The 25,880-nt window shown below is 45.6% G+C and overlaps 2 protein-coding genes across 10 annotated transcripts in view; both read left to right on the top strand.

Moving 5' to 3' along the window:
• The first annotated feature begins 4,890 nt into the window (after window positions 1-4,890).
• On the top strand, window positions 4,891-16,576 carry ZNF75D (zinc finger protein 75D). 9 transcript variants are annotated; one of them, XM_019919019.3, is made up of 6 exons: window positions 4,891-5,177; window positions 6,659-7,185; window positions 8,679-8,871; window positions 9,595-9,686; window positions 10,022-10,148; window positions 15,635-16,576. In XM_019919019.3, the coding sequence occupies exons 2-6, from the start codon at window positions 6,739-6,741 to the stop codon at window positions 16,342-16,344; spliced, it is 1,569 nt and encodes a 522-aa protein (XP_019774578.1). In that variant the 5' UTR covers window positions 4,891-5,177; window positions 6,659-6,738; the 3' UTR covers window positions 16,345-16,576. The 9 variants fall into 9 exon arrangements, with proteins under 9 accessions (XP_019774578.1, XP_033704989.1, XP_033704992.1 ...); XM_033849098.2 differs by having other exon boundaries at window positions 4,893-5,177; window positions 6,659-6,795; XM_033849101.2 differs by lacking the exon at window positions 6,659-7,185 and having other exon boundaries at window positions 4,894-5,177.
• Window positions 16,577-16,724: 148 nt separating this feature from the next.
• The window catches only part of ZNF449 (zinc finger protein 449), a 49,947-nt gene continuing 40,791 nt past the window's right edge, over window positions 16,725-25,880 (top strand). The window contains exons 1-2 of the mRNA XM_073799144.1: window positions 16,725-20,472; window positions 21,506-21,635. The gene's annotated coding sequence lies outside the window, so the exon portion shown is untranslated. The remainder of the gene's footprint in view (window positions 20,473-21,505; window positions 21,636-25,880) is intronic.

Here is a 25,880-nt window from a genome sequence, read left to right as displayed (position 1 = left end):
AGAGAGAGAAACTAATTTTAATTTTGTACCACCTTACTTTTGATATTAAACTCATTTTTTAACTTAAATACATTAATTCCAATCTTAGCCAGCTTGACCACACATAAAATTCCTATCCCAAGATTTCAAAAAATAAGCCTTCTGTAATTTTCTCTGTCTATTTTAGTTTGTTCTTCATTTTCTTCCTTCTCATTCTGAAATAACTGGCTTTTAGGACAAAATCACTTTTATTTCCTCAACAAAAATGCGTCTCCATTCCTTACACATTTTCTTGCCAAAAACACGTACCCTACTTTTCTTGCATACAGAGATATTTCCCTTATTATTTCTAGTAGTTTTGATTACATATGTTAATTAGAATTTTTAACCCTTAGAAACCTTAATTTCTAGTGAAAACTAAGAAGTAAGCAATTGTGTACTGTCTGTTATACCAGCATTCTTTAGGTGGACAAATTTATAAATATATTTCATAATTTCTAGAAACATGCCTTTTCACGCTGTGGGCTTTCAGTGTAGCACAAGACATGTTTACTAATAAACCCATATATCTTTAGTTTCTCTGTAATAAGACAAGAAAGAGTAGGTAATTAATGCTTCATTATTTTATCTTATTTGGAAATGATCTAGATATTTAATTACTATTCATCATTTAATCTAAATTAGCAAAAATTCTAAGGTTTCAAATTACCAAAGAGATGTGGAAAACTATTTTTAAGTACGCATACCGTAAAACATAATTACTATTAAAAACTTCACCTAAAAACTCTTATCCCACTTACATTTATCTAAATTATTTGCTCCCAGCAGTTATGTTTAAACTACTCATGAAAACTTCATGAGTCATTAGACAGAGTCAGCTATCATCCTAAGCTATTTTTCCTGCAGACAAATTTTTGCAATGGAAATAACGTGAACTTATTTGCCTAACAAACCCAGGTAGACTGTAAGTTGTTTATCTGCATTATATTGAATGCTAATAACTTTGAAAACATGTTTAATTAAACCAACAAACTTAAACTAGCTTTTATTTACCAAAGATTATTAGGGTTAAGTTGTTTTTGTTTTTTTAATTTTATTTTTATTTTTTTGGCTGCGTTGGGTCTTTGTTGCTGTGTGTGGGCTTTCTCTAGTTGTGGAAGGACCTGGGGGTGGTTTCCAGCTTTTGGCTATTAGAAGTAAGCCCGTGTGAACATTTAATTGTTTGCTGAATTATTTTTATGGTCGATGCTTTACAATCATGGTCAGATCATTCTGACACCTAATTCACTTTGGAGTTAGTGTCACTTGATCCTCTTTTCTCATTCAGGTTGTGAATTTCCTGGTTCTTTGTATGAAGGATGATCTTCCATTGTGTCCTGGACATTTTGGTGTCGTGTCAGGAGACACTGGGTTCTGTTGGAGCTGGGTACTGTAGCACAGGGGTCCCCAAACCCCAGGCCGAGGACCGATCCTGGTCGGAGGCCTGTTAGGAACCGGGCCGCACAGCAGGAGGTGAGGGGCGGGCGAGGGAGCGAGGCTTTGTCTGCGGTTTCCCACGGCTCCCATTACCGCCTGGACCACCCCCGCTCCCCCGTCCGTGGGAAAATGGTCTTCCATGGAAATCGGACCCTGGAGCCAAGAAGGTTGGGGACCGCTGCTCTAGCTTGCAGTGCCCCTGTTGAGGTTTGGCGAGCAGGCCCTGGCCTCCTGCCGTGGGCTGCGCTTGGGAGGACAGCATGAATTTCCAAGCCTCTGCGGTGCTGTTTTGGTTTGCTTGGTTTACCGCAGGCTGCTGGGGATGCTGCCTGGGGAAATGGAAGGAGCTTCCCCAGGCCGGGCCACCTTGGGATTCTAGGCGGGGGAAGGGATTCCACCTGCTGCCTCCACGAAAGGGATGCTTGCTGTGTGGGGAGCTTCTGGAGGCAGGAGCCCCCGCCAGTGGGCAATGGGGAATGTTTCCTGGGCCCGGGCTCTTTGTGGCCGGTGCCTCCCAGCAGTAGAGTGTCTCTTGGGGGCGGAGAGGGCAGGTTCAGGGCCAGCAGAGAAGCAGTGTGCTTGCTTGGCAGGCACTTTATTGTGATCCAATCCCCCCTTTGTGTGTCTTTGCACGGAGGAATGGAGTCTCAGCTGTGAAGGAAAGAATTTCCCAGGTTGGGTGCTCCTTTTGGTGACCCGTCCCTTGCCAGTGCCCCCAGTTACAAGATTTCTCTGTGTGAGGGAGGGGAGCCTCAGACCGGGTGGGGAGGGGAGTCCTGTTCAATGTGGAGGGAGGGCCCCTGGATGACAGGAGCCCTACAGCCAGCAGGGAAGGATGGCCGCTATTCCTTTACTGTGACCTCACCATTTGGGATATTATTAAGCCCCAGTTGCCTTCTCTTTTTAGAGTGTTTAGTCCTAAGGAGCAGGGACTGGGTTTGGGTGATGCTGTTGTCATTGTGATTTCCGTCGCCTTCAGCATTTTCTGTCCCCAGACTTCCTCTCCTTCCTCCTGAGGGAACCATGGAAGACAAAGTCATGATGGCCCTGGGTGGTGTGACAGATGCTACTGTCTCCCCGCAGTGCCCTTCCCCCTCCTGAGTGCTCCTCTTGGGGGGCCCTTCCTGCCACTTGCAGAGGGTCCTTCTTCTGTCACCCACACGTGTCACCCCACCCTCCTTGTTTGTCTCCCCCCATCTCAAATGCAGGCCAGGCCTGCTCCCCTTCTCCCCCATGAAACCTGTTCTCGGCCCGACCATTTTGTCCCTTTACCCCCTGCCTCTTTTATAGAACTGTTCTTGATGGATCTGGAGCTGAAGGGGACTTTGTGCTCTTTCCGGTGACTATGTACTTCTCCCAGGAGCCATGGGGTGTCAGGGTCCCAGCAAGAGGGTCCTCTCCAGGGACACGGTACAGGAGATTAATGGGAATGTGGACTCAGTGGGTGAGGACTTCTTTTCCAGGGATGAAGACTGGGCTGTTTCTGACCAGGATCCTGTCCCTTAGACACCCACCTCCTGACATCAGCTCTGAGTTGGGCCAAGAAAGCTCCACAGGAGGTGTCCCTTGATGTGATGTCCCCTTGACTAGGATCAGTTCAGCATCAGCTAAGCAGCACAGTAGCCTCAGACTCAAGCCCCAGCCACCAGAGCCCTTTAGATTTTACATAGTTTCTCTTTTTTATTTTGTGTTTCAAACATATTAGCCAAGACATTACTATGGATGGGATCTGGGTGTTATGGGTTTAAATTATAAACCTTTAATTTTGTAGAGTTTTATAAAAGAAAACATGACTCAGCGCATGCTTTTACCACTAACCATATTAACAATATGTGATGAAATTTGTTTTAAGTGAATTACAACTTGTCTTCCTGGAACCTCTAGTCCTTCTCAAGAATTTTCTCTTTTCTTTGAAGCGTAAAAGCCATAGTAGGCTATAAGAAAAATTGAAGAGATCATTATATTTATGTCCATATTCGTTCTAAATGGCTAACTATATAATCTATAGATAATTTCTATTGAAGACAATTACAAGGGATAACTGGCAGATTAATATTAAACTCCACACGGTTTAAAAACCTTACTATTTCAAATAAAAAGGAAAAAGAAAAGAAAAAGAAAATGCCTTTATCCGACCGTCCTCATTGGTTAGTGACTCAGCTGAAAGGTAAGCCTGGGAATTGTCCAGAAGCAACAGTGCTCTGACTTCCCCTTCATGGTCCTAAAACATTCGGTTGACAATGCCTGACCTCAGGAACAGAGCTTTGAAGGAATCATTCTGAAAATGATTCTCTGGTGAAGCAAACATCTTTACTAGGTTTACAATCACAGACAATGCAGTGTCCTCTCGCACACTTCTGGGCAGCTTTACTTTGCAAATATGGATTGACCTTATCTTCTTAGAGTAATCTTCATTTGCATGTAAAAAGGTGGACAGGTGATCCTTGTTTATTTTCCTCCCAGGCATGCAGAGCTCTTGTCCCCTAGCCTGAGTGGTTTCTCACACTGATTTACAAAAGACGTCAATTTCATCCCCACTGTACAATTGAGCTACATACAGTTTCTCCTCTTTGATTCATACGGATAACTTCTGTCCAAATGGCTCAACACTAGGTAAACACTGAAAATTTGGAGACACTGACAACCCGAGATGTTCGGGTTCTTAGAAAGAGGCCTTCTCCAGAGGACTATGCTAAGCATTACAGAAGATATAAGACGAAACAAGGTTCCTCTCCTTCAGGGAAGCATAATGTAGTAGCAGAAACACGGGGTATGCCAACAGGAGACCAAAATTGGTCTAAAATCTGCCACCGGTAATCCAAGTGACCCTGCGGACGTCGCGTCCTACATCTCAATTTTTTTATATGTCAAGGAGAGATATAAATGGAACCCACACCATACGGTTAAAACCTACCTAACAAGAATAAAATAATAATAGCTGGGAAGGAAGTGCCAGCGAACCAGACAAGGGATTTAAAAATATAAGGGGCTGTTATTCCTGATCTAGCGAGGGGTCTGACCAGGAGGACCAAAGGCCTCTTAACTTAAGGAGTCCCGGGACGAGCCTAGGGATGATTTTCGGGGTTGGTGGCCCTAACCAGGCGAACTTCCCGGGAGAAAGGGAAACCGACTGCCAGAACGCGACGCAGGAGTAATCTGGACGCCACTCCGCAAGTCGGGGGTCCGAGATCACGGCGTCGCGCGTCAGCAGACTGCATCATTCCCAGGAGACGAGACGCCTATTGTGGCATAGCTAGGCCTCCCGCGGGCCCGAGACGCGGTGACCAGAACTCTTTTATTTGCATCCGGGGCTAAACCCGGGATGGGAAGGACCCGCGAGCCCTTCCGGACTCGCTAGGCTGCGACTCCCCAGACTGAGGGAGAGCGAGGTTGGGCGTGGCTGTCAAGGAACCACCGGAAATGCATTCTTCCTTTTCCGGTTGGGGCCAGTCCACAGCCCGCGACCCCGAAATGGCGGGTTGCGGAATGTTCTCGGGCCGCTAGTGGGATTGGGCTGGGGACTGAGCTGCCAAGGCCCCGCGCTCCCGGACCCCGGCGTCTTGGGGCGCCGCTCGCGGGGCCTCGCGCTTTCCCGACATCGCCCCCGGGAGCGCGGGAACCCGGACCTTCCTTCCTCCCCGCGGGGGCGAGAGGCGTGGCGACTTCATAGCCGAGCCCAGAAAGAGGGAAGTGGCGTCCACGGAAGCCGGAGCTGGGTGGAGGTAATTTGATTTTCCTTCTGGGTTTGGTCAGGAGGGCCCCCGAGAGATGCCGGCCGCACGCGCCAGCTGCGTGGTGGCGAGCTGGGGTGCGGGCGCGCAGCCTTTTCCTTTTCGCGGTGGCGTCGCTGCCGGGCGGCGGGTCGGCCTGAGAGCCGGCGGGACCTGTTCTCAGCGAGGCCGGCACTCAGTCTCCTACAGCCACGTCTAATCTCTGGAAGCAACCTCTTTGTACCCTGTGTGCAGATATAACCCAGGGCTGCTGCTGAAGCACGCTCGGAGGCTGCCGGTGTGCTGAGTGCACGCGGGCGCCTCGCGGTCGGTCCTCACATGTAGGTGTAGATGGGGGATGGGGCGTAAGGCCTACCAAGGAGCCCAGCGAAACTTGCCCGTTTCCGCTGGCTTATGAGCATATCCCTGGAGAAAGGGTCATTTCAGCTTCCTAGACATTAGTTTTGGCTGACAAAGAAAAACAGGACGTGTCCCTGTACCTCCTGAGCCTGTACAGGCAGCAAGGAACCAGCCAAATTATTTCTTTGAATACCGGTGACATCCTTGAAAGAACTTTGTTGTTGTTTCTGCTGGATCACCTCCGAGAAAATGAGACTCTCAAGGCCGTCCTCAGCCTTGCTTAAAGATCTCTATGACCCTGAGGAAGTGTAAAGTCAAGAGAAGGCTTACGTTTGCAGGGACCCTTCCTGTCTCTGAAGAACCTTAATCGTCACCGTTTCTCCTTTCCTTTTTTATAGTTTGACGTTTGGGTATCTTGTAAACAAAGCCAACTGTCAGTTTTTCCAGTAAAGTAAGCAAAAATTTTCAGACACAGGTACAAAGCCGCTCAGTGCCCTTTATAAGTCTTCCCCCAGAAAAACAATGTTGATGCCATCTGATTGCTTAGTGGGGGGATACTTGCTGAGAGGAATAAGGTTGCTTTTTCTCTAATTACTTCTTTTCTGATCTGGCCGCCTCAGTTTCCTTTCCAATATTAATATGAAAAGAGAATATCAAATGTTCCATGAAGCAGAGGCATCAGTCTCCATAATAGGATGAAGGGGCAGAGAAGTTGTTTTCACCCTGACTAAAGACAAAAAACTGGGGTGATCTATTACAATTTAGAGAAAGTCAAATATGCCCCATTTGTAAAGGTGGGACAGGAAGCACACAGATTAAGTATTGGATAATATCAAAGCTCGTTTTAGTGAATGGGTGCCAGTTTTTTCACCCATCAACCTTAAAAAAAAAAAGTGATCAACTGACTTTTGTCTTCCCTGAGCTGTGCTTTGTTTCAGAGTTGGGTAACAAAGGAAAGGGGAAAAACATGTCCAGAAGTAGTCTTGAGTCATCCTGAGTGGCAGTTGATTTTAAAGGCGAGGCAGGACAGGAACTTTTCTGTTCTTTCTTCTCTGATAACTATAAATAGCAAGTAAATATGTGTCATGTGGCTTTCTTCTTGACGTTTACTTTTTTTTTCTGCCCTCCCTCAGTGACCTTGGGGAGAAGATCCACTCATTGGTTTTGTACCAAGCCTGACAAGGCCTCAGTTGTCAAAGGTGGCACCAGGAGGATGTCACACATAGGAGTAAAACTATTCCTAGAGCAAATGATGATGAGACATCTGAAGGTGAATGCATGCTTGTACCCACACGTGGAGGCTTTGTGGGAGACTAAGGGGTCTGTGAAAGAGAGCTCCAGTCAGAGTAAGAAATCCAGCCCACAGATGGACAGTCTTGGTCCTGAGAGCGCTCGCCAGCACTTCCGGAGCTTCTATTATCATGAAGCACCTGGACCGCTTGAGGCTGTCAGCCAACTGCAGGAATTATGCCATCAGTGGCTGAGGCCAGAGATCCACTCAAAAGAGCAGATCTTGGAATTGCTGGTGCTAGAGCAGTTCCTGACCATTCTGCCCAGGGATATCCAGAACTGGGTGCAGAAGTATCATCCACAGAGCGTCAGAGAGGCTGTGGCCCTGGTAGACCGTTTTCAGAAAGAACATGGTGGAATAAGTAATGAGGTGAGCAGAAAGATTCCTTACGGGTACACTGAAATAGGGTAAAAGTCCGGGGCGGGGGCTGCTAATTGGATAATGGGATGGATTAGGTCATTCTTCTGTTGTTGCTTTAGAACAGCTAAGTGCGATCTGAAATCACAGACTGGCAGCGACAGTCAGCCTCCAGGTTTCGGAGTTCCTGGGAGTCTTTCCTGGCCTTCGAGAAAAGAAATGCATTTCGCCCTCTTCAGGGCCAGGGTGAATTGAGGGTGATGGGCCTGGTCTAGCATGGCTGAGGAGACAGGACTTAGCAACAGAGAAATAAAAGGCAAGAAAGACTTGGGGAAGGAGAAAAAAACCTGAAAGCGTGGACAGCACTTAGAGATCAAAGGCAAGAGAGGGTAGCAACCGAAGTATAAATCAAACATCTCTGGGGAGACTGCAAAGGAAGAGAAGAGATAGAAAAAAGGGAAACAGGGATACAGAAAGAAGAAAAGTGCCAACAGAAAAATGGAGAGAAAGTGCTGAGGGGTGGTGCCCTCTGTGGTGGGAACACACATCTCAGGGCCAGGAGGAAAGAGCCCTGTGGCCTCCCTTAGTGCTCGGCCTTGGCCTTGCTGGTGAGTGGGGAACCAAGGTCTGTCCTTGGGAGATGGCAGCACAGTTCCTTTCCTCGAGAGTCCACCTTGAGGAACACAGGTGTCTTATTACAACTGAAGCATATGGAGGAAAGTTAGAGTCCCAACTCTTCCCTCATTTTTTCCCTCCGCTGCATCCCCTTTCTCCATGAAATCGTTCCCTGGACATGGGAGGATTGGAAAATCTGACTGACAGGAAAACCTTTTTTCTTTGCGTCCTTATTTTGTTTTAGAGAAAACTAGAAGATACAAATCCACTAGGTCAAGGATCCAAGTCTAGAAAGCAAGAGAGTGGAGGCAGCAAAAGGACAGGCAGCCTACCCCACCCTGCTCGTGGCCTGAGCTGTGGCCATCTGTGGAGGGGTGGAGGCCGGCAGCAGTCACAGCTTCTCTCATTTTATCCTAATCTTCCCAGATCACGTGTATAGTTCCTTGTGAGGAAACCATGGTGCAGTATCTCTTTTTAAAAATGACTTCCTGGGCTTCCCTGGTGGCGCAGTGGTTGAGAATCTGCCTGCTAATGCAGGGGACATGGGTTCGAGCCCTGGTCTGGGAGGATCCCACATGCCGTGGAGCGACTAGGCCCGTGAGCCACAACTACTGAGCCTGCGCGTCTGGAGCCTGTGCTCCGCAACAGGAGAGGCTGCGATGGTGAGAGGCCCATGCACCGCGATGAAGAGTGGCCCCCGCTTGCCACAACTAGAGAAAGCCCTCGCACAGAAACGAAGACCCAACACAGCAAAAATAAATTAATTAATTAAAAAATGACTTCCTTTAACGTTACACGCTCCCCAAACCTGGGCTCTAGTCTTGTTTGTTCCTCCACCACCACCCCAAGGCCAAAAGTTCTTTGCTAACGAGGATGGGGATTATTTCTAGGTCACAGCCCATGAGCTGGGAAAGGAGGCATTGCTCTTGGGAGGAACAGCAGTGGCCCCAGGCTTTAAGTGGAAGCCAGCAGAGCCCCAACCAATGGGTGTGTTCCAGAAAGAATGTTGGAATACATACCGGGTACTGCAAGAACAGCTGGGCTGGAATACTCAGAAAGAAACCCAGCCTTTATATGGAAGAGGTGAGGAGCTTCATAATAATTCTCTTCTCCTGGGAGCTGTGATAGTAATTGGTTCAGCTAGAATGTCACGGAATTTTCCAGCTGCCCAGCCCTGCTGGCACTTAGGATGTCTCTCTGGGGGGAGTATAGCAGGCCAGTGGTGGGTGAAGGTGAGGGTCATTCTGTGGTACAGAAACATCCCAACCACAGAACCCTGGTATTTACAATGTGGACCTTGCTCCTTAGAAATCTGAGAGGAGAGAGGAAGATACAGCAGGAACAGGCAGGGTCATCTCACCCTTACAAGTTAAAGGAGAAATTGGGATCAGAAATGGACTGTCATTGGCAGAATGGGAAGATAATTGTACACCAGGAAAAAAGTAATAAATCTCCCACATTTCCTACTGTACACTGGAGGACCTGAGGCTTTCATTTTCAAACACCTCTAATTCTTGCCCAGCTCAGCAAACAATTTATTTTATGAGAGGAAAAACATAATGGATTTCCTTTTATTTCATGAAATCTGGAAAGAGTCAACTGGGAACCAATTCTGCGGAGTGGTGGATATTTGGTTCTTGTTTGCAAGGAGAAGGCCACTTCTGGCACAGCACATCACACACGCACGCGCACACACGTGCGCGAAGATGAGCCATCTTTACCGAAGGAGTCCTATATTGTAGAAATTGCCTCAGGGTATTCATAAATAGAAAAGAGAAAGTTTTTCTGACTCTTTTCCCCCCACAGCTGTGCCTGCTCAACAGATTCTAGCCTTTTCTGAGCAGGAAAGCACCCCAAGCTGGAAGACGGCATCTGAGCTCATCCTGCCTGAGTCCCAGGTGAGCTGTACTTTCCAGCTTTTCCAGGCAGCCTGAACGTGACCTTGTCTGCTTTTCTCTGCTACCCATGACCCACCGTACCTGGCAGGTGCTCTGAGGTGCGTTAGCCCCAGGTGTTCTCTAGGCAACGAGGCTTGGCCCTGTGGGAATTGGGCACCTCCCAAGCTGTGTACTGATCTCTTTGGTGCCTTCCTTTTCTGCCATCTCACTTCTTTTCCCTTAAATATTATACTCTTAAGGTCTTCAGTGACTGGCCTCCCGTGTCATTCGGAGATGAGTGATAGGATGGCTTTTGTCGTGGCAAGTACTGAACTACAACTTATTCTCTTCTTTAGAGTCTGTTGACATTTGAAGATGTGGCCTTGTTTTTTACCGAGGAAGAATGGCAATTACTGGACCCTGCTCAGAAGATCCTCTACCATAATGTAATGCAGGAAAACTATGAGACTGTCATCTCTCTAGGTAAAGATTCTTCCTTTCCTTTGTGTAGAACTTGTGTAATCTGTCCCGTCCTCAGTTCATGAAAAATGAACTCCTGTGAGAAAGTCCCAGTGTTCCAGTGGCGGGTTGGTTCTCAGCTTGATGGTGTGGGGAAAAGGAAAGGCATATCCAGACCACCCGGAGAGCTTTTTACGAATACACATCTCACTTCTTTATTCTAGGTAGAGTTCTTAATCTCTCATACTCCTGCCCCGCCCTGCAAACCCACTCTTCCCATATCTTTTCCATGTCAGTAGCGGGCACCACGACTTACCCAGTTGCTCAGGCCCAAAACCTCTCAGTTATCCTTCTTTCTGGTCTTTTTGTTACACCCCCCAGCCGATCCGTCAGCAAGTGCCCTGAACTCTGTCTTCAAAATAGGTCCTGCAACGCCGTTAATCAACTATACTCCAGTATAAGATTAAAAAGTTTTTAACAAAAGGTGCTGAATACAACCACATCTCAACCTCTTCTGCTCTCACCATCTGGTCTAAGCCACCTCATCTCTAAGCAGGTCTGCTGGAATACCACTGGACTCCCCGCCCCCTCCACGTCGTTTCCATCTGTCCTCCTTATAGGTTTAGTTCTTCGCTTCCTCATTGCATATCCACCTACAACCACAGTAGAGTATAAAGAAGATGTGGAATCTAAGATTCTGCCCATTTAAATGTTGGGGGTAAATAAAAGTATAAAAGAGTCATTCACTTTTCCTGAAAATAGTCTGGAATTAAGATGGCAGTCCATGACCTCAAAGTTTTATTCTCAGAACATTATCATTGCACCCTAAACTTAAAGCGATCTGTTTAGCACGAGGGCAAGAACCATAGACCCAAGGTCCCCAAGAGTTCAAGGACAGTCTTAGAGAGTACTCCTTGAGGTAAGTGTATACATAGGAAGAGGAGAAGATTCCTTGATAGGAACCTGTATAGGAGCTTAACATTTTTAAGATTCTGTTCCTGTATTTTTTCTTTTTTTTTGCGGTACGCGGTCCTCTCAGTGTTGTGGCCTCTCCCGTTGCGGAGCACAGGCTTCAGACGCGCAGGCCCAGTGGCCATGGCTCACGGGCCCAGCCGCTCCACGGCATGCGGGACCCTCCCGGATCGGGGCACGAACCCATGTGCCCTGCATCGGCAGGCGGACTCTCAACCACTGCGCCACCAGGGAAGCCCTGTATTTTTTTTTAATTAAACTTTTAATTGAGTTAATTGTAGATTCATATGCATATTTAAAATGTAATACAAAGAGAACCCATGTACACTTTACCCATTTTCCCTCAATGATAACTTTTGCAAAAGTATATAATATCACAACCAGGATATTAATACTGATATAGTCCACTGACCTTATTCATGTTTCCGTTTTCCCTTGTATGTGTGTGTGTTTAGATCTATAAAGTTTTATCACATGTTGAGGTTTGTGTATTCACCCCCACAATCAAGATACTGGACAGTTACATAACCACAAGGAGCCCTCCTGTTGCCCTTTTATAACCACACACATTTCCCTCCTACATCCCACCCCATCACCAACCTATGCCAACCACTGATCTGTTCTACAGTTTTTTAATTTTGCCATTTCAAAATGTTATATGAATAGAGTCATGCAGTATGTAGCTTTGGGGGATTAACTTTTCTCATTCAGATTAAGTCCCTGGAAATTCATCTTAGCTATTGCGTGTATCGGTAGTTCAGATGAACTGCTGAGAAGCATTCCATGATATTGATATGCCACAATTTGTTTAACCATTCACCCATCGAAAGGTATTTTTGCTGTCTTCAGTTTTTGGCTATTGCGAATAAAGCTGCCGTGAACATTCACGTACAGGATTTTGTGTAGAGATAAGTTTTCGTTTCTCTGGGATAAATGCCTTTAAGGGTGCAATTGCTGGTTCATATGGTAATTACATGTTTAATGCCAAACTGTTTTTCAAAGTTGCTGTACCATTTTACATTCTCAGCCAGCAATGGATGTGATCCAGTTTTTCTACATTCTTGCCGTTGTTTAGTAGTATCACCATTTTTTAAAAAAATACTTTTTTTGCCTTTCTGCTAAGTATGTAGTGTTATCTCATTGTGGGTTGGATTTGCATTTCCCTAATAGCTAATGGCTTTTCATGTGCTGATTTGCTATCTATGTTCAGTGAAATGGCTTTTGCCCATATTTTAATTAAGTTGTTTTTTAACTGTTGAGTTTTGAGAGTTCTTTATAGATTCTAGATTCTAGTGCTTTCGTGGATATGTGGTTTGCAAGGAGTTTCCCCAAGGCTGTGTATTTTTCTTTTTATCCTCTTCCCATGGGCTTCCACAGAGTAAAAATTTTGAATTGTGATAACCAATTTTTTATTTTTTCCTTTTATAGATTGTATTTTTGTTATCAAGGCTAGCAGTCTGACTAGCTATAGATCCCTAAAATTTTCTATGTTTTTCCTAAAAGTTTTATAATTTTACATTTAAGTCCACGATTCTTATTGAGTTGATTATCATATAAGGTTTGAAGTTCATTTTTTTTGCCTATGGAGGTCCAATTGCTTCAGCCTCGTTTGTTGAAGAGACTGGCCTTCCTCCACTGAAATGCTTTTGCACTTTTGTCAAAGATCAGTTGGGCATATTTGTGTACCTCTGTTTTGTTCCATCGAGCTATGTGTCTATCCTTCTGCCAGTATGGCACTGTCTTGATTACTGTAGCTATACAATTTAGGAAGCCTTAATATCTATCAGGTAGAGTGATTCTTCCCACTTTATTCTTTTGTCAAGATAAAATTTTATTTTAGCTATTCTAGGGCCTGTTCCTTTCCATGTAAATTTTAGAATAAGCTTATCTATGTCTACAATAAACTTTGTTGGAATTTAGCTAGAAATTACATTAAACCTATATATTAATTTGAGGGGGAGTGATATCTTTACTATGTTGATCTTTCTAATCAGTGAACACAGTATGTCTATTTATTCGGGTCTTCTTTGACTTCTTTCATCAGCTTTTTGTAATTTTCAGTGTACAGATCTTTTGCATGTTTGTTACGTGTATGTAGAAGCTAATTTTCATTGGAGCAATTGTAAATGGTATTATTTTAAATTTGGTTTCTGCATGTTTATTGTTTTTGTATAGGCGTGCCACTAATTTTGTTTTGTTCTCTTATCCTGTGACCCTACTGAACTCACTTATTAGTTCTAAGAAGTTTTTTAAGTCTTTCACTATTACCTATGATGTTAGTACAGGTTTTTTTGTTGATACTCTTATCAGGTCGATATAATTCCTTATTTTCTGAGTGTTTTTTATCGTGAATGGATGTGGGGTTTGTCAAATACTTTTCTGTGTCAGTTAATGGGATTATGATCTTTCAAAGCTCGTTGATATGGTGGGTTATGTTGATTGATTTCAAATGTTGAACCAGCTTTGCATACCTGCAGTAAATCCTACTTGATCATGGTATATAATTCTTAATTATTGTTACATTCAGTTTGCCAGTATTTTGTTGAGGATTGTTGTATTTAAGTTCATGGGAGATGTTAGTCTGTAGTTTTCTTTTTTAGTACTGTCTTTGTATGATTTTGCTATCAGGGTAATTACTGGCCTTATAAAATGACTTGGGTAGTATTTCTTCCTCTTGTCTTTTCTGGAAGAGATTATATACAAGTGGTGTTAATTCTATAAATATTTGGTAGAATTCTCCAGTAACACTATATGAACCTGGAGATGTCTTTTTTAGCAGCTTTTAAATTATGAATTCAGTTTCTCTAATGGTCAGAGTGCTATTCAGATTATCTATTTCATATTGGTTGAATTACGGTAGTTTGTGGATTTTGAGAAATTGGCCCATTTTTCCTAACTTTTAAAATCCATGAACATAAGTTGTTTATAGTATTCCCTTATTATCTTTTTTTTTTTTTTTTTTTGTGGTACGCGGGCCTCTCTCACTGTTGTGGCCTCTCCCGCTGCGGAGCACAGGCTCTGGACGCGCAGGCTCAGCGGCCATGGCTCACGGGCCCAGCCACTCCGCGGCATGTGGGATCTTCCTGGACCGGGGCACGAACCCGCGTCCCCTGCATCGGCAGGCGGACTCTCAACCACTGCGCCACCAGGGAAGCCCCCTTATTATCTTTTTAATTGCTTCAGAATGTGTAGAGATGTACCCAATTTCCTTCTTGACACTGATGGTTTATATCTTCTCTCCTATTATTTTTGTCAGTGTTGATATAGGTTTATCAATTTTATTTTCTTTAAGAATAAGCTTTTTGTTTGATTGTGATTTCTTTTGTGATCTTTATTATTCCTTTCTTCAACTTTTTAAAATTTTATTTTGCTTTTTTTCTAGTTTCTTGAGTTAGGAACTTAGATTATTTATTTGAGACCTTTCCTCTTTTTTATTGTAAGCATTTAGGGCTATACATTTTCCTCTGAGCATTCCCTTAGCTGCATTCCACATATTTTGATATATTTTAATTTTATTTTCATTTAACTATGTATTTTTAAATTACCCTTGAGACTTTCTGTTTGAATCATGGATTATTTAGAAGTATACTGTTTCATTTCCATATATTTTTAGATTTTTCTGTTGTCTCTCTGGTTTTGACTTCCAGTCTGATTCCATTTTTGTCAGATTGCCTTCTCTCACTCAAGCTGTGATTTTTTTTTTTTGGTTCTAGGTGTGATGTGTTATTTTCTTTATTGCATCCTGATCATTTTGTCTATTATGTTAGGAGAGTCTGGGTCCTATTTAAATATTTTATCTTAATGGGCAGTCACTCTGTTTTAATTTAGCACACAGGTTCTTTCCTACTTTTGTGGAGTATGTGTCTAGTGACAGTTTAGTTTTCAGAGCCTTTATAGTGTTATTGTGGTCTCCTTGGTTTATATGGTACTGCTAGGGTTCCCTTGCGTCCCCGCTGGTGCTGCCTGATGGTGAGGAAGATATTTACCTAGGCCAGAGTGTCTCTCAGTGGGAATCTCTGACCTGTAGGGATGAAAAGGCTTCCTGGGCCCGGCCACTTGTGGCTAGGTCCCTCTTGCTAGTTCTGCATGCCTAATTTGGTGTCTCCTCACTGGAGTTCTAGTGTTGTCAGAAGGTTTCCCATTCAGATTTGGGAAGGAATAAGCCTATCCAGGTAGCCTTCTGTTGCTAGGTTGTGGTTTGGAAAACACTAGATCTGGTTTGCCTTCTTTTTTGGGTGTGGGGATGTAAGACACCTGCTGTGTTACTCTTGTAGTTCTGGGGTCCCAAACCATTTTGCCTTCTTTTTACCACTTTTTAGAATTCTCTGTTCATTGTGTCTTGCATTCTTGAATGGGTTTGTTGTTGTGCCTAGCAAGGAGGATCAGGGAGAAATGGGTCTATGCCATTTTGTCTAGATTGGACCAGAAATCACTTGTTCTTGTATTTTTTAAAAGCTGTCATCATTGATTTTTCTTTTCATTCCTGTAGTTTTCTTGTTCTGGGATCAGATGTCTGATTCTTCTGTTTATTCCAACAGGGTTAAAGCTCAAAAATGACACTGGAAATGACCAACCTATGTCTCTTTCTACATTAGAAATACAAGCATCAGGATGCAAAGTATTAAGAAAGGCCAGAATGAAAGTTGCCCAGAAAACAACGGGCAGAGAAAATCATGGTGGTACACACAGGGTACGGAAACGGCATCGAGCTTTTCCAGGGAAGAAAAGAAAGAAACTTACAACTTGCAGACAAGAGCTTCCAAAACGTATGGATCTTCATGGGAAAGGCCATGCAGGAGAGAAACCTTTTAAATGTCAGGAATGTGGGAAAAGCTTCAGGGTTAGCTCTGACCTAATTAAGCACCAGAGAATTCACACTGAAGAGAAACCCTATAAATGTCAACAATGTGATAAGAGGTTTAGGTGGAGTTCAGATCTTAATAAGCACTTACTGGCACACCAAGGAATAAAACCATATAGATGCTCATGGTGTGGGAAAAGCTTCAGTCATAACACAAATCTACACACCCACCTAAGAATTCACACAGGAGAAAAACCCTTTAAATGTTATGAATGTGGGAAAAGATTCATTCAGAACTCCCACCTTATTAAACACCAGAGAACCCACACAGGTGAGCAGCCTTATACTTGTAGCATATGCAGGAGAAATTTTAGCAGGCGGTCAAGCCTTCTTAGACACCAGAAACTCCACAGGAGAAGGGAATCGTGTCCAGTGTCTCCAGTCTGAAGAAAGCCAGCAGCTAGAGCTTGACCCTAGAGGTGATAAAAGAATACAAAATGATGAGGCACCCAGTGATAGGAATCTATCATCAACAGAATTTGGGAGGGGCACATGTTATGTTTCATAAAAAGGAATCTAAACTCTCTTTTATTCAGCATTGTATCCTCAGTGCCTCCTAGCACAAGACTGATCCATAATGACTTCTTTATAAATAAAAGAGTGAAATAGTTCTCATATATCTAAAGTTACCTATCTATCTATTTCTAACTATCTGTATCTGTCTGGTTACTCAGCTTCCCCACCCCCCGTGATCTAAATTCTTCAGGTATCAGGTGCTCAGCAAATATGTGATGGCCATGAGTCCTACTCCCATTCTTTCTCAGGAGAGACGGAAAATAAGAGTATTCAGGTCCTCTGAAGGGAGCTCAGAGAGAATTACTAAGTTTGAGGCAGTTTCTGTGGCTACCATTCTGGCTACACGAACAACCAAACCAGGGTTCAGGGAACTTCATTCTGGAATAGGAAGAGAGGGTTCAGTGTTTGCCCTGGGAGAAGTACCCCCATTCTAGTTGCCTCTCTCCTGAGCAGCCACTACTGCTGCAGTGTTTTCTGTCAAAGGAATTCCAAGCAGCACGCAGAGGCCTGAATGCCAGCACAGACCTAGGGACCCTGGAAGCACTTGATATCTTTCTTCCTGCTGGTCCTCTCAACACTGAGGTATTCAGAATGAAATGATGAAGGAGGTAATCGGGGCCCTCATCCAGGTATCTGTAGAAGGCAGAGGGCAGTGGTGAATGGCCTTTTTTTGACTTTCACTATGTGGACTGGAAGGCTTTCAAGTTGATGCCACCCTGCTCCAGGACCTAACAGGAGGCCCATTTTTATGGCTGTTCAGCCACAGCCCCATATACATGGATGCTTTTCAGGAAGGTCTGGAGATTTTGCAAACTGATATACTAGAGTGGTAAGGAGAGCCACGTGGCCTCATGGCCTCGTAGCCTCGGTGAACATTGGATGTGAGGAGGGAGTGTCCAGTCAGAGCAGGGTGAGGCCTGTGACTTAGAGTGATGGCTCAGTGAGAGCCAGGTCAGACAGAAACTGGTTTGTTCATGGTGGTTCCTTTTCCTTCCCCATTGGCCTGAGGTTGCGCAGTTGGCCCTCTATATCCACAGATTCCACGTGCACAGATTCAACCAACCGCGGATCAAAAAAATTCCAGAGCTTAGGAAAGGTAAAACATGAATTTGCTGCATGCTGGCAACTGTTTACATAGCATTTACATTGTACTAGGTATTGTAAGTAATCTAGAGGTGATTTAAAGTATATGGGAAGATGTGTGTAGGTTATATGTAAATACTGCACCATTTTACATAAGGGACTTAAGCATCCTCAGATTTTGGTAGCTGCAGGGGGTCCTAGAACCAATCCCCTGCAGGAGAGACAACTGTATCTCCTGAGAAGACGATGTGATGTCAAGGGAAGGGCAGGGAAGTTGGAAGACATGGGTTTATACCTGTGTCAGATCCTAGTTTAGGATGTTGGTCAAGCCTTCTATATACTTATTATTTCATAAAATTTTACTTTTTAAATGAAAACGGCATTTTGTTTCATATGAGATTTAAACATCAGACAAAATTCCATTGTTTCCATATTACCCAGAGATGACCAACGTTCACTTTTTTAGAATAGGTGTCTTCAGATAATTTTTCTCTTTTTTTCTTCTTTTTTTTTTTTTGGCCACACCGCACGGCATGCGTGATCTTAGTTCCCCAACGAGGGGTGGAACCTGGGCCCCGGCAGTGAGAGCGCTGAGTCTTAACCACTGGACCACCAGGGAATTCCCCAGATAATTTTTCCATGAAGAGTCCTTTCTAAGCTTGTTTACGTGTTTATAAAATGGAGATAGTGATTCCTTCCTATCAGGGCTGCTGTGAGAATTAAGAGAGACTGGTGAGCATGCCTAACATTGGTTACAGAAGATGGTCCATAAACATTTGGAACAGTCTATGTTCATGGTCCATAAACCATGTTACAGAAGATGGTCCATAAACATTTGGAACATCTTTCATCTTGTTTTAAAAAATCAACTCTGTCTACTTATTCAGCTTTTAAGCATCCTTACTGAGTTTTCCATCATTTCCAGCTGTTCTTTTTTTATAAATTTATTTATTTTTGCTGTATGCGGGTCTCTCACTGTTGTGGCCTCCCCCGTTGCGGAGCACAGGCTCCGGACGCGCAGGCTCAGCGGCCATGGCTCACGGGCCCAGCCGCTCTGCGGCATGTGGGATCCTCCCAGACCAGGGCATGAACCCGTGTCCCCTGCATCGGCAGGCGGACTCTCAACCACTGCGCCACCAGGGAAGCCCTGTTTATTTATTTTTGCCTGTGTTGGGTCTTCGTTTCTGTGCGAGGGCTTTCTCCAGTTGCGGTGAGCGGGGGCCACTCTTCATCACGGTGCGCGGGCCTCTCACTGTCGCGGCCTCTCCCGTTGCGGAGCACAGGCTCCAGACGCGCAGGCTCAGTAGTTGTGGTGCACGGGCCTAGCCGCTCCGCGGCACGTGGGATCTTCCCGGACCGGGGCTCGAACCCGTGTCCCCTGCATTGGCAGGCGGATTCTTAACCACTGCGCCAGCAGGGAAGCCCCTCCAGCTCTTTTTAAAGCTGGCTCATGATGGTCAGAAGGGTAGCCTTCTGGTGTGACATTCCTTTCTGGAGATGCTCCTCTCTAGTCAGTGGTAAGCAATAAGCTAATGTCCCCATTCAGCTAGATACACTGCTAATGAGTAACAACCACAATATATTAGATTCCTTAAACTTGAGATGCTTGAAAAAGGAGGGCAAGTGATGGCTAGGGGTGGAATTTTTGTGGACAGTATTTACACTATTAGGTATATCCTCAAACTCATAAGAGGTGACTGTAGAACGGCCACTAAAAAGAATGAAAGAGTTAATCTCACAGGAGGAAGTGACCCGGAAGGAAAGGAGACCATTATACTGCAAAAGGCTTGGAGAAGGACTGCCCCACCATCCCTTCCAGGTCTCTCTGTGATTGTGCCCTTGGAACTAAGGGGAAGTTCAGCTTCCTGCAGAGGGCACTTTCTGTGTGAATCCATGTTTGGTAGCACCCTAGATAGCTGGTATCATGCTACCACGCAAAGGGCATTTATTTGTGTAGCTTTTTTTTTTTTTTTTTTTTAGCCGCGACACGTGGCTTGCGCGATCTTAATTCCCCGACCAGGGATCGAACCTGCGTCCCCCTGCAGTGGAAGCACGGAGTCCTAACAACTGGACCGCCAGGGAATTCCCTGTTTAGCATTTAGAAAGAAGAGATGGATTCAAAAGTTGAAGGAAGTACCGCGTGGATGGAGCCCGCAGTTACTGCCCCTTCATGAGATTCAGCAAAGTTCCTGAAAACGGGTCAGCAAAAGGGCACTCTGTTTTCCCAAAGCTGCCATCCCCAGTTACAACACCTTTTAGCTTCAGAGCTCATCTTCCAGGTCCTCGTCTATGCTGACCTTCCCAGGAGAGGTCAGAAGCATGGAACATGGGTCCTGTTTTAGAGATTTTTTTTTAAGGCAAGTGGCAGGAAGACCTTTAGATGTGAATGGGCAGAAACAGGAAAAGAATCGAGGATTCCTGGTTCCAAGTTCAGATACTCCAGCACCCTTTGAACACAGGGGCTCCAGGAAGAATGGACATTCTTGTCCCAGCTGTTGTGGCACAGGATGTAGAAGTTGGGGCTCCTAGCTGACTCATAAGTACCTCTTCTTCCCTATCAACCCTCTGCCACAGCCTTGCAGGGGCTCCTTGCTCATGCATCCTGACCACTCACATCAGCCCTCATCATCTCAGACAAAGAAGAGACGTGGGCACTAAGGAAGGAAATGGCAGGAGGGAATGGAGGGGAGATGTCATTCTGCTTCATACTCAGCTGCCACCTCCCCAGTGTGTGGCTGAAAGACGAGAACTCTGATGCTTTTCTGAGGACACAACAGGAAGACATCACACAAAAGCCCGGGGGCTGGAGACACAGGCCGGATATTCACTCGGGACAGAACGGAGAGGCAGAACACTCCAACTTCAGATCCCACAGGTGGAGATGGCACTGAGGAGACGAAAGCTGACCTGAGCCAGGTGTGAGGGGTGTGGGCTCCTATCCCCACCCCTGTGCTCCGGCCCTCAGCAACTGAGGGACATCAGGGAAAAGATGGGCTGAGCAAAGAGGATGAGAAAGGAGCCAGGAGAGCAGAGGCCAGCGGTCCTCTTGCACTCTGATCGGTCTGCATTTGTGATGCCTGAGGTTGGGAGTCAAGGGGTCGGGGAGCAGGGGGCCACTGCCCGCTGTGGCCGAGACGCTAGGGCGTGTCCGCGTGTCCAGGCCAGATCTGTCCAGCCGCGTGCAGGGCCTGGCTCTTCAGCTTCTCCCTCCCAGAAAACAGCGAGGTGACTGCTACTCAAGAGCCTGTTGTGTGTGTGTGGGGGTCCCTTCCAGCCCTTCCCCCACTCCAGCGGCCTCTTCCTCCTTCACTGCCTGGCTCCCTCTGCCATGGCCACTGCCAATAGTGAGTGTAAACTGTCCCACTGTTCCCAGAGGAACGGCCACGGTGACTGAGAATGGGCAGGCAGGGCGGGAGAGAAGAAAAAAGGAATCATGGTCTCATCTTCGTCAGGAGATTTAAATGCTCTCCTTGCTACCTTCTCTCCGTGTCCGTTGAAAATCATTAAATGTTAGGTTGTCGGTCACGTAAAGGAGGGGACTCCCTGCCAAAGTCTGTCCCAGGCTCGGCAGCTGGACGTAGTCGCTTCTAAGCCCTTCCATTCCCGTGGCCGTCTTCGCCTCTCTTCCCTCCCTCTGTGCCCCCTGCTTCTTACTACCATCGTGGTGCCAGGCAAGGGATGCAGCTGTGGACAAAGTGACAGGGAGTCAGGGAAGCCCTCCCGAGGGTCAACAGTCATGAGCGTATGAGGGGGAGAGGGCGGGAGGCGAGGTGAGAGGAGTGGTGGTGAGCACCCTTCACCCTCAGATCTGGACAACCCGGGGGAAGGAGGGAGGGAGGTGGCCAGGCCAGCTTCCAGAGGGAGCTCTGCTCCAGGGTTGGGATTTAGGGGGGAAGTGGAGAGGAAGAGCCATGAAACACCAAGAAACATTTCCCTCGTCCCTCCTTAGGCTCTGGTATGGCCGTGTGCAACTTGGGGTGACAAGAAGGAACTGACTCCGACCCAAGGGCTGCAGACACCTCAGAGGAACTCGAGTTTGGTAGCAGAAGATGTCATGGCTGGGAGCATTCTCTCTTCAGGTAGTACCCATATATCTGCCATCCCCAGGCCTCCCTTGGGGAGGCTCTCAGCTTTCCTAAAGGGTGTTATTCTGGGTTTTCTTCTTCACCTCGTGCCCCATTCACTGGAGTGTCAGCACCTTATATTTTGGGCATTCCCCCTGTTGGAGCTGGTGCAGGATCTCACACAGAGTAGAGGTAGTATGGGCGAAAGCTGTCTGCAGATTTTTGTGTGTGAGAGAAATAACCCTAAAGGGATAAATGTAACCCCCTGCCAAGATTGAAAACTAATCATCTCAACTCTATACATTGTTTGCTTTTAAAATCCTTGCTACAACAGGGCAGCGGGAATGTGAGCTGAGAAAAATACAGCAGCATAGGGCGGTCTATATGGATTATACTCTGCTTTGTCCAGTCCCCACTCCCACAGATCCTGACACAGTGGGTGAAATCTTCCTGAAAATTCTCAAGAATGGAGAAAATTCTCAAGTCTTCAGGCTCAGTGGACATAGGCCTACCCAGGGCCAGGCTCCTAATGGTCCTTGTGCAAAGACTCTCTCCCTCCCCTGCCAAAGGGATCCAAAGCCTTTTCCACCCATTTTGCTGGCAAGGGCCCCTCTGGGAGCTGGGCATACCCACGGGATAGATCAGCACACAAAAAAAACATTGGATTGGCCAAAAAGTTCGTTCGGGTTTTTCGTAGCATCCTATGGAAAACTCGAATGAACTTTTGGGCCAACCCAGTATATCAATATCTTTCCTTCAGTGGTCTTTGACCAACCTGGGAAGCAAGGCTTCCTCATCTGGGGGTCCATGGATGACTTCAAAGGGCCTTCAAAGTTTTGAGTATGTGGGCAATTGTCCAAAAAGCTAGCCCATACCTTTTTGGGGTTATCAAAAGTCTTCGTGACCCCCAAGCATTTAGGCACAATTACAGCTGCAGTTACTTAAAGCTGTATCCCCGACTCCCTCAAGTCTTGTAGTGCATTAGGGCTGAAAGAGCCCTTGGAGAAGCCGTTAAATGGGTTAGGGTTAAATGTGATCTTAATCTGCGCTTTATTTCTTTCTTTTATAAATTTATTTATTTTTATTTATTTATTTTTGGCTGTGTCGGGTCTTCGTTGCTGTGCATGGGCTTTCTCTAGTTGCAGCGAGCGAGGGCTACTCTTCGTTGCAGTGCGCGGGCTTCTCATTGCGGTGGCTTCTCTTGTTGCGGAGCACAGGCTCTAGGCGCGCGGCCTTCAGTAGTTGTCGTGCGTGGGCCCAGTAGTTGTTATGCATGGGCTTAGTTGCTCTGTGGCATGTGGGATCTTCCCAGACCAGGGCTCGAAGCTGTGTCCCCTGCATTGGCAGGCGGATTCTTAACCACTGAGCCACCAGGGAAGCCCTGTATTTTTTAAAGTTATTTTCTAAGTGTTTACCCTGGGGACTACACTTGACATATTAAACTTTTAACAATCTAGTTTGAATTAATGACAACCTAGTCTCAATAGTATACAAAAGCTTTGCTTCTATATAGCTCAGTCCCCACTCTTGTAGTTATTATTACAAGTTAAATTTCTATTTATTGTTTCCATTAACATAGATTTGTAAGTATTGTTTTATGTGTTTGCATCTTAAATAATGTAGGAGAAACAGAGGTATTACAAACCGTAAATATGATAAAAGTGGCTTTTATATTTACCTGTATTGTTATCTTTACCACTGTTCTTTATTTCTTCATATGACTTACATTTACTGCCTAGTATCCTTTCATTTCAGCTGGAAGAATTAACTTTAGCATTTCTTCTAGGGTAGGTCTACTAGCGATGACTTTTCTCAGCTTTTTTAAAATATGGGGATGTCTTAATTTCTCTTTCCTTTTTTTTTTTTTCTGTACGCGGGCCTCTCACTGTTGTGGCCTCTCCCGTTGCGGAGCACAGGCTCCGGACGTGCAGGCTCAGCGGCCATGGCTCACGGGCTCAGGCGCTCTGCGGCATGTGGTATCTTCCCGGACCTGGGCACGAACCCGTGTCCCCTGCATCGGCAGGCGGACTCTCAACCACTGCGCCACCAGGGAAGCCCTCTCTTTCCATTTTGAAGCATAGTTTTGCCAGATATAGAATTCTTGGTTGAGAGATTGACAGATTTTTTTTTCTGTCAGCACTTTAAATATGTTATCCCATTACCTTCTGGTCTCCATGGTTTCTTCTGAGAAATTGACTGCTAATCTTATTGAAGATTCCTTTTACTTGATGAGTCACTTCTTTCTTGCTGCTTTCAAGATTCTATCTTTATCTTTGTCTTTTTACAGCCACTGTGTCACCATGAGAGAGTTCTGAGTTGGGTGAAAAAAAACTTGCATGTTGTATCTGTCCTCAGGGAAACCCTAGACGGGTCAAAATAGACAAATACAATTCCTTGGGAACAAGGTCTATGCTGTTCCTCCAGAACAAGATACCTACATCAGGAATGAGGGCTACTGTCTTCAAGACTATCACCATGGAGGGGAGGGGAAGGGGGCAAGGCTCAGTTAAAACACCACAAAGCCCTCCTGTCGAAGGCTTCTTTTTGTTGATTCAGCATTCATTTGGTTGCTTCAAACCTTTATTTCCTAGAGTCTGACCAATTTAGTTCTGACAGTGTTTGCTCATTTTGGTGTTTCTGTGGAAGGACAGGCCCTTCAAATTCCCTACTCTACTACTTTTGTTGATGTCACTCCTCTGTATTCTACCTGTCTATTCTTGCCTGTTGTCTATTTTTTTTCCATTATAGCCCTTAACATATTAATCATAGCCATTTTTAAATTTTTTTAATTTAATTTTTTTCTTTTTGCTGTACGCGGGCCTCTCACTGTTGTGGCCTCTCCCGTTGCGGAGCGCAGGCTCCAGACGCGCAGGCTCAGTGGCCAAGGCTCACGGGCCTAGCCGCTCCACGGCATGTGGGATCTTCCTGGACCGGGGCACGAACCCGTGTCCCCTAGCATCGGCAGGTGGACTCTCAACCACTGCGCCACCAGGGAAGCCCAATCATAGCCATTTTTTTTTTCTTTTGCAGTATGCGGACCTCTCACTGTTGTGGCCTCTCCCGTTTTGGAGCACAGGCTCCGGACGCGCAGGCTCAGCGGCCATGGTTCACGGGCCCAGCCGCTCCGCGGCATGTGGGATCTTCCCGGACCGGGGCACGAACCCATGTCCCCTGCATCGGCAGGCAGACTCTCAACCACTGCGCCACCAGGGAAACCCAATAGCCATTTTTAATTCCCTGTTTGACCATTCTAAACTCTGTGCCATATCTGAATGTTGTTCTGATGTTTGCTTTGTCTCTTCAGACTCTGAATATTATTTCATTCTAACATGGATTGTAATTCTTTGTTGAAAGCTGTAATGATATATTAGATAACAGGAACTAAGGTAAATAGGCCTTCAGAGTGAGGTTTTATGTTAATCTGCCTAGGAGTTGGGCTTTGTTTAGTGCTTGCTCTAACTGTAAGTGTCAGGCACATCAATTTCCTCTAGCATCCTTATTTTTATCTCCCTTGTTGGCTTGGTTGTCCCTAAAAACTCCTTCTTAGAGTCTGGACCTTGCAGCCTTTTCCACTGCAGTGTAACAGTATAATAATCCCCTGTTACTATACTAGAGCCTGTTACTGTGGTGTCGTTATGTGGGGGGAAGCGAAGTATTATGTTATCAATCACCAGATCCTATGGATTCTGCTTCCTTATGTTTTCCTTATCTCTTTTCCCTCTTCATCTGCTATAGCACTATTTTTTTTTTTTTGTGGTACGCGGGCCTCTCACTGTCGCGGCCTCTCCCATTGTGGAGCACAGGCTCTGGACGCGCAGGCCCGGCGGCCATGGCTCACAGGCCCAGCCGCTCCACGGCATGTGGGATCTTTCCGGACCGGGGCACGAACTCGTGTCCCCTGCATTGGGAGGCGGACTCTCAACCACTGCGCCACCAGGGAAGCCCTGTAGCACTATTTTAATTCAGGCTTTCACTGTATTTTCTGTCTAGATTAATGTAGTGGACCTTATCTTAATCAGAACTCCGTGCTTTTAGTCTAAGAAATCAGACTGTGCATATTAGTGCACAGAAATCAACCACCTTGTTTTCAATGGCTGCAGTGTAGTCCATGGAATGAACTCACCATGACTCATTCAGACAGGCCCCTATCGAGAGACATTGTATTAATCCCAATTTATATCTCGCTGGCAAGAGGGACAGGCAGGTTCCAGGAGGACAGCAAGAATGAAAAAAGAGAAAGTGAACACAGTCTAGTTTTTT

Source organism: Tursiops truncatus, chromosome X, assembly GCF_011762595.2.
Source record: "Tursiops truncatus isolate mTurTru1 chromosome X, mTurTru1.mat.Y, whole genome shotgun sequence".
NCBI classification, from domain to species: Eukaryota; Metazoa; Chordata; class Mammalia; order Artiodactyla; family Delphinidae; genus Tursiops; species Tursiops truncatus.
Note: the sequence above shows the minus strand (reverse complement) of the source record. Positions and strands in the feature narration are given on the sequence as shown.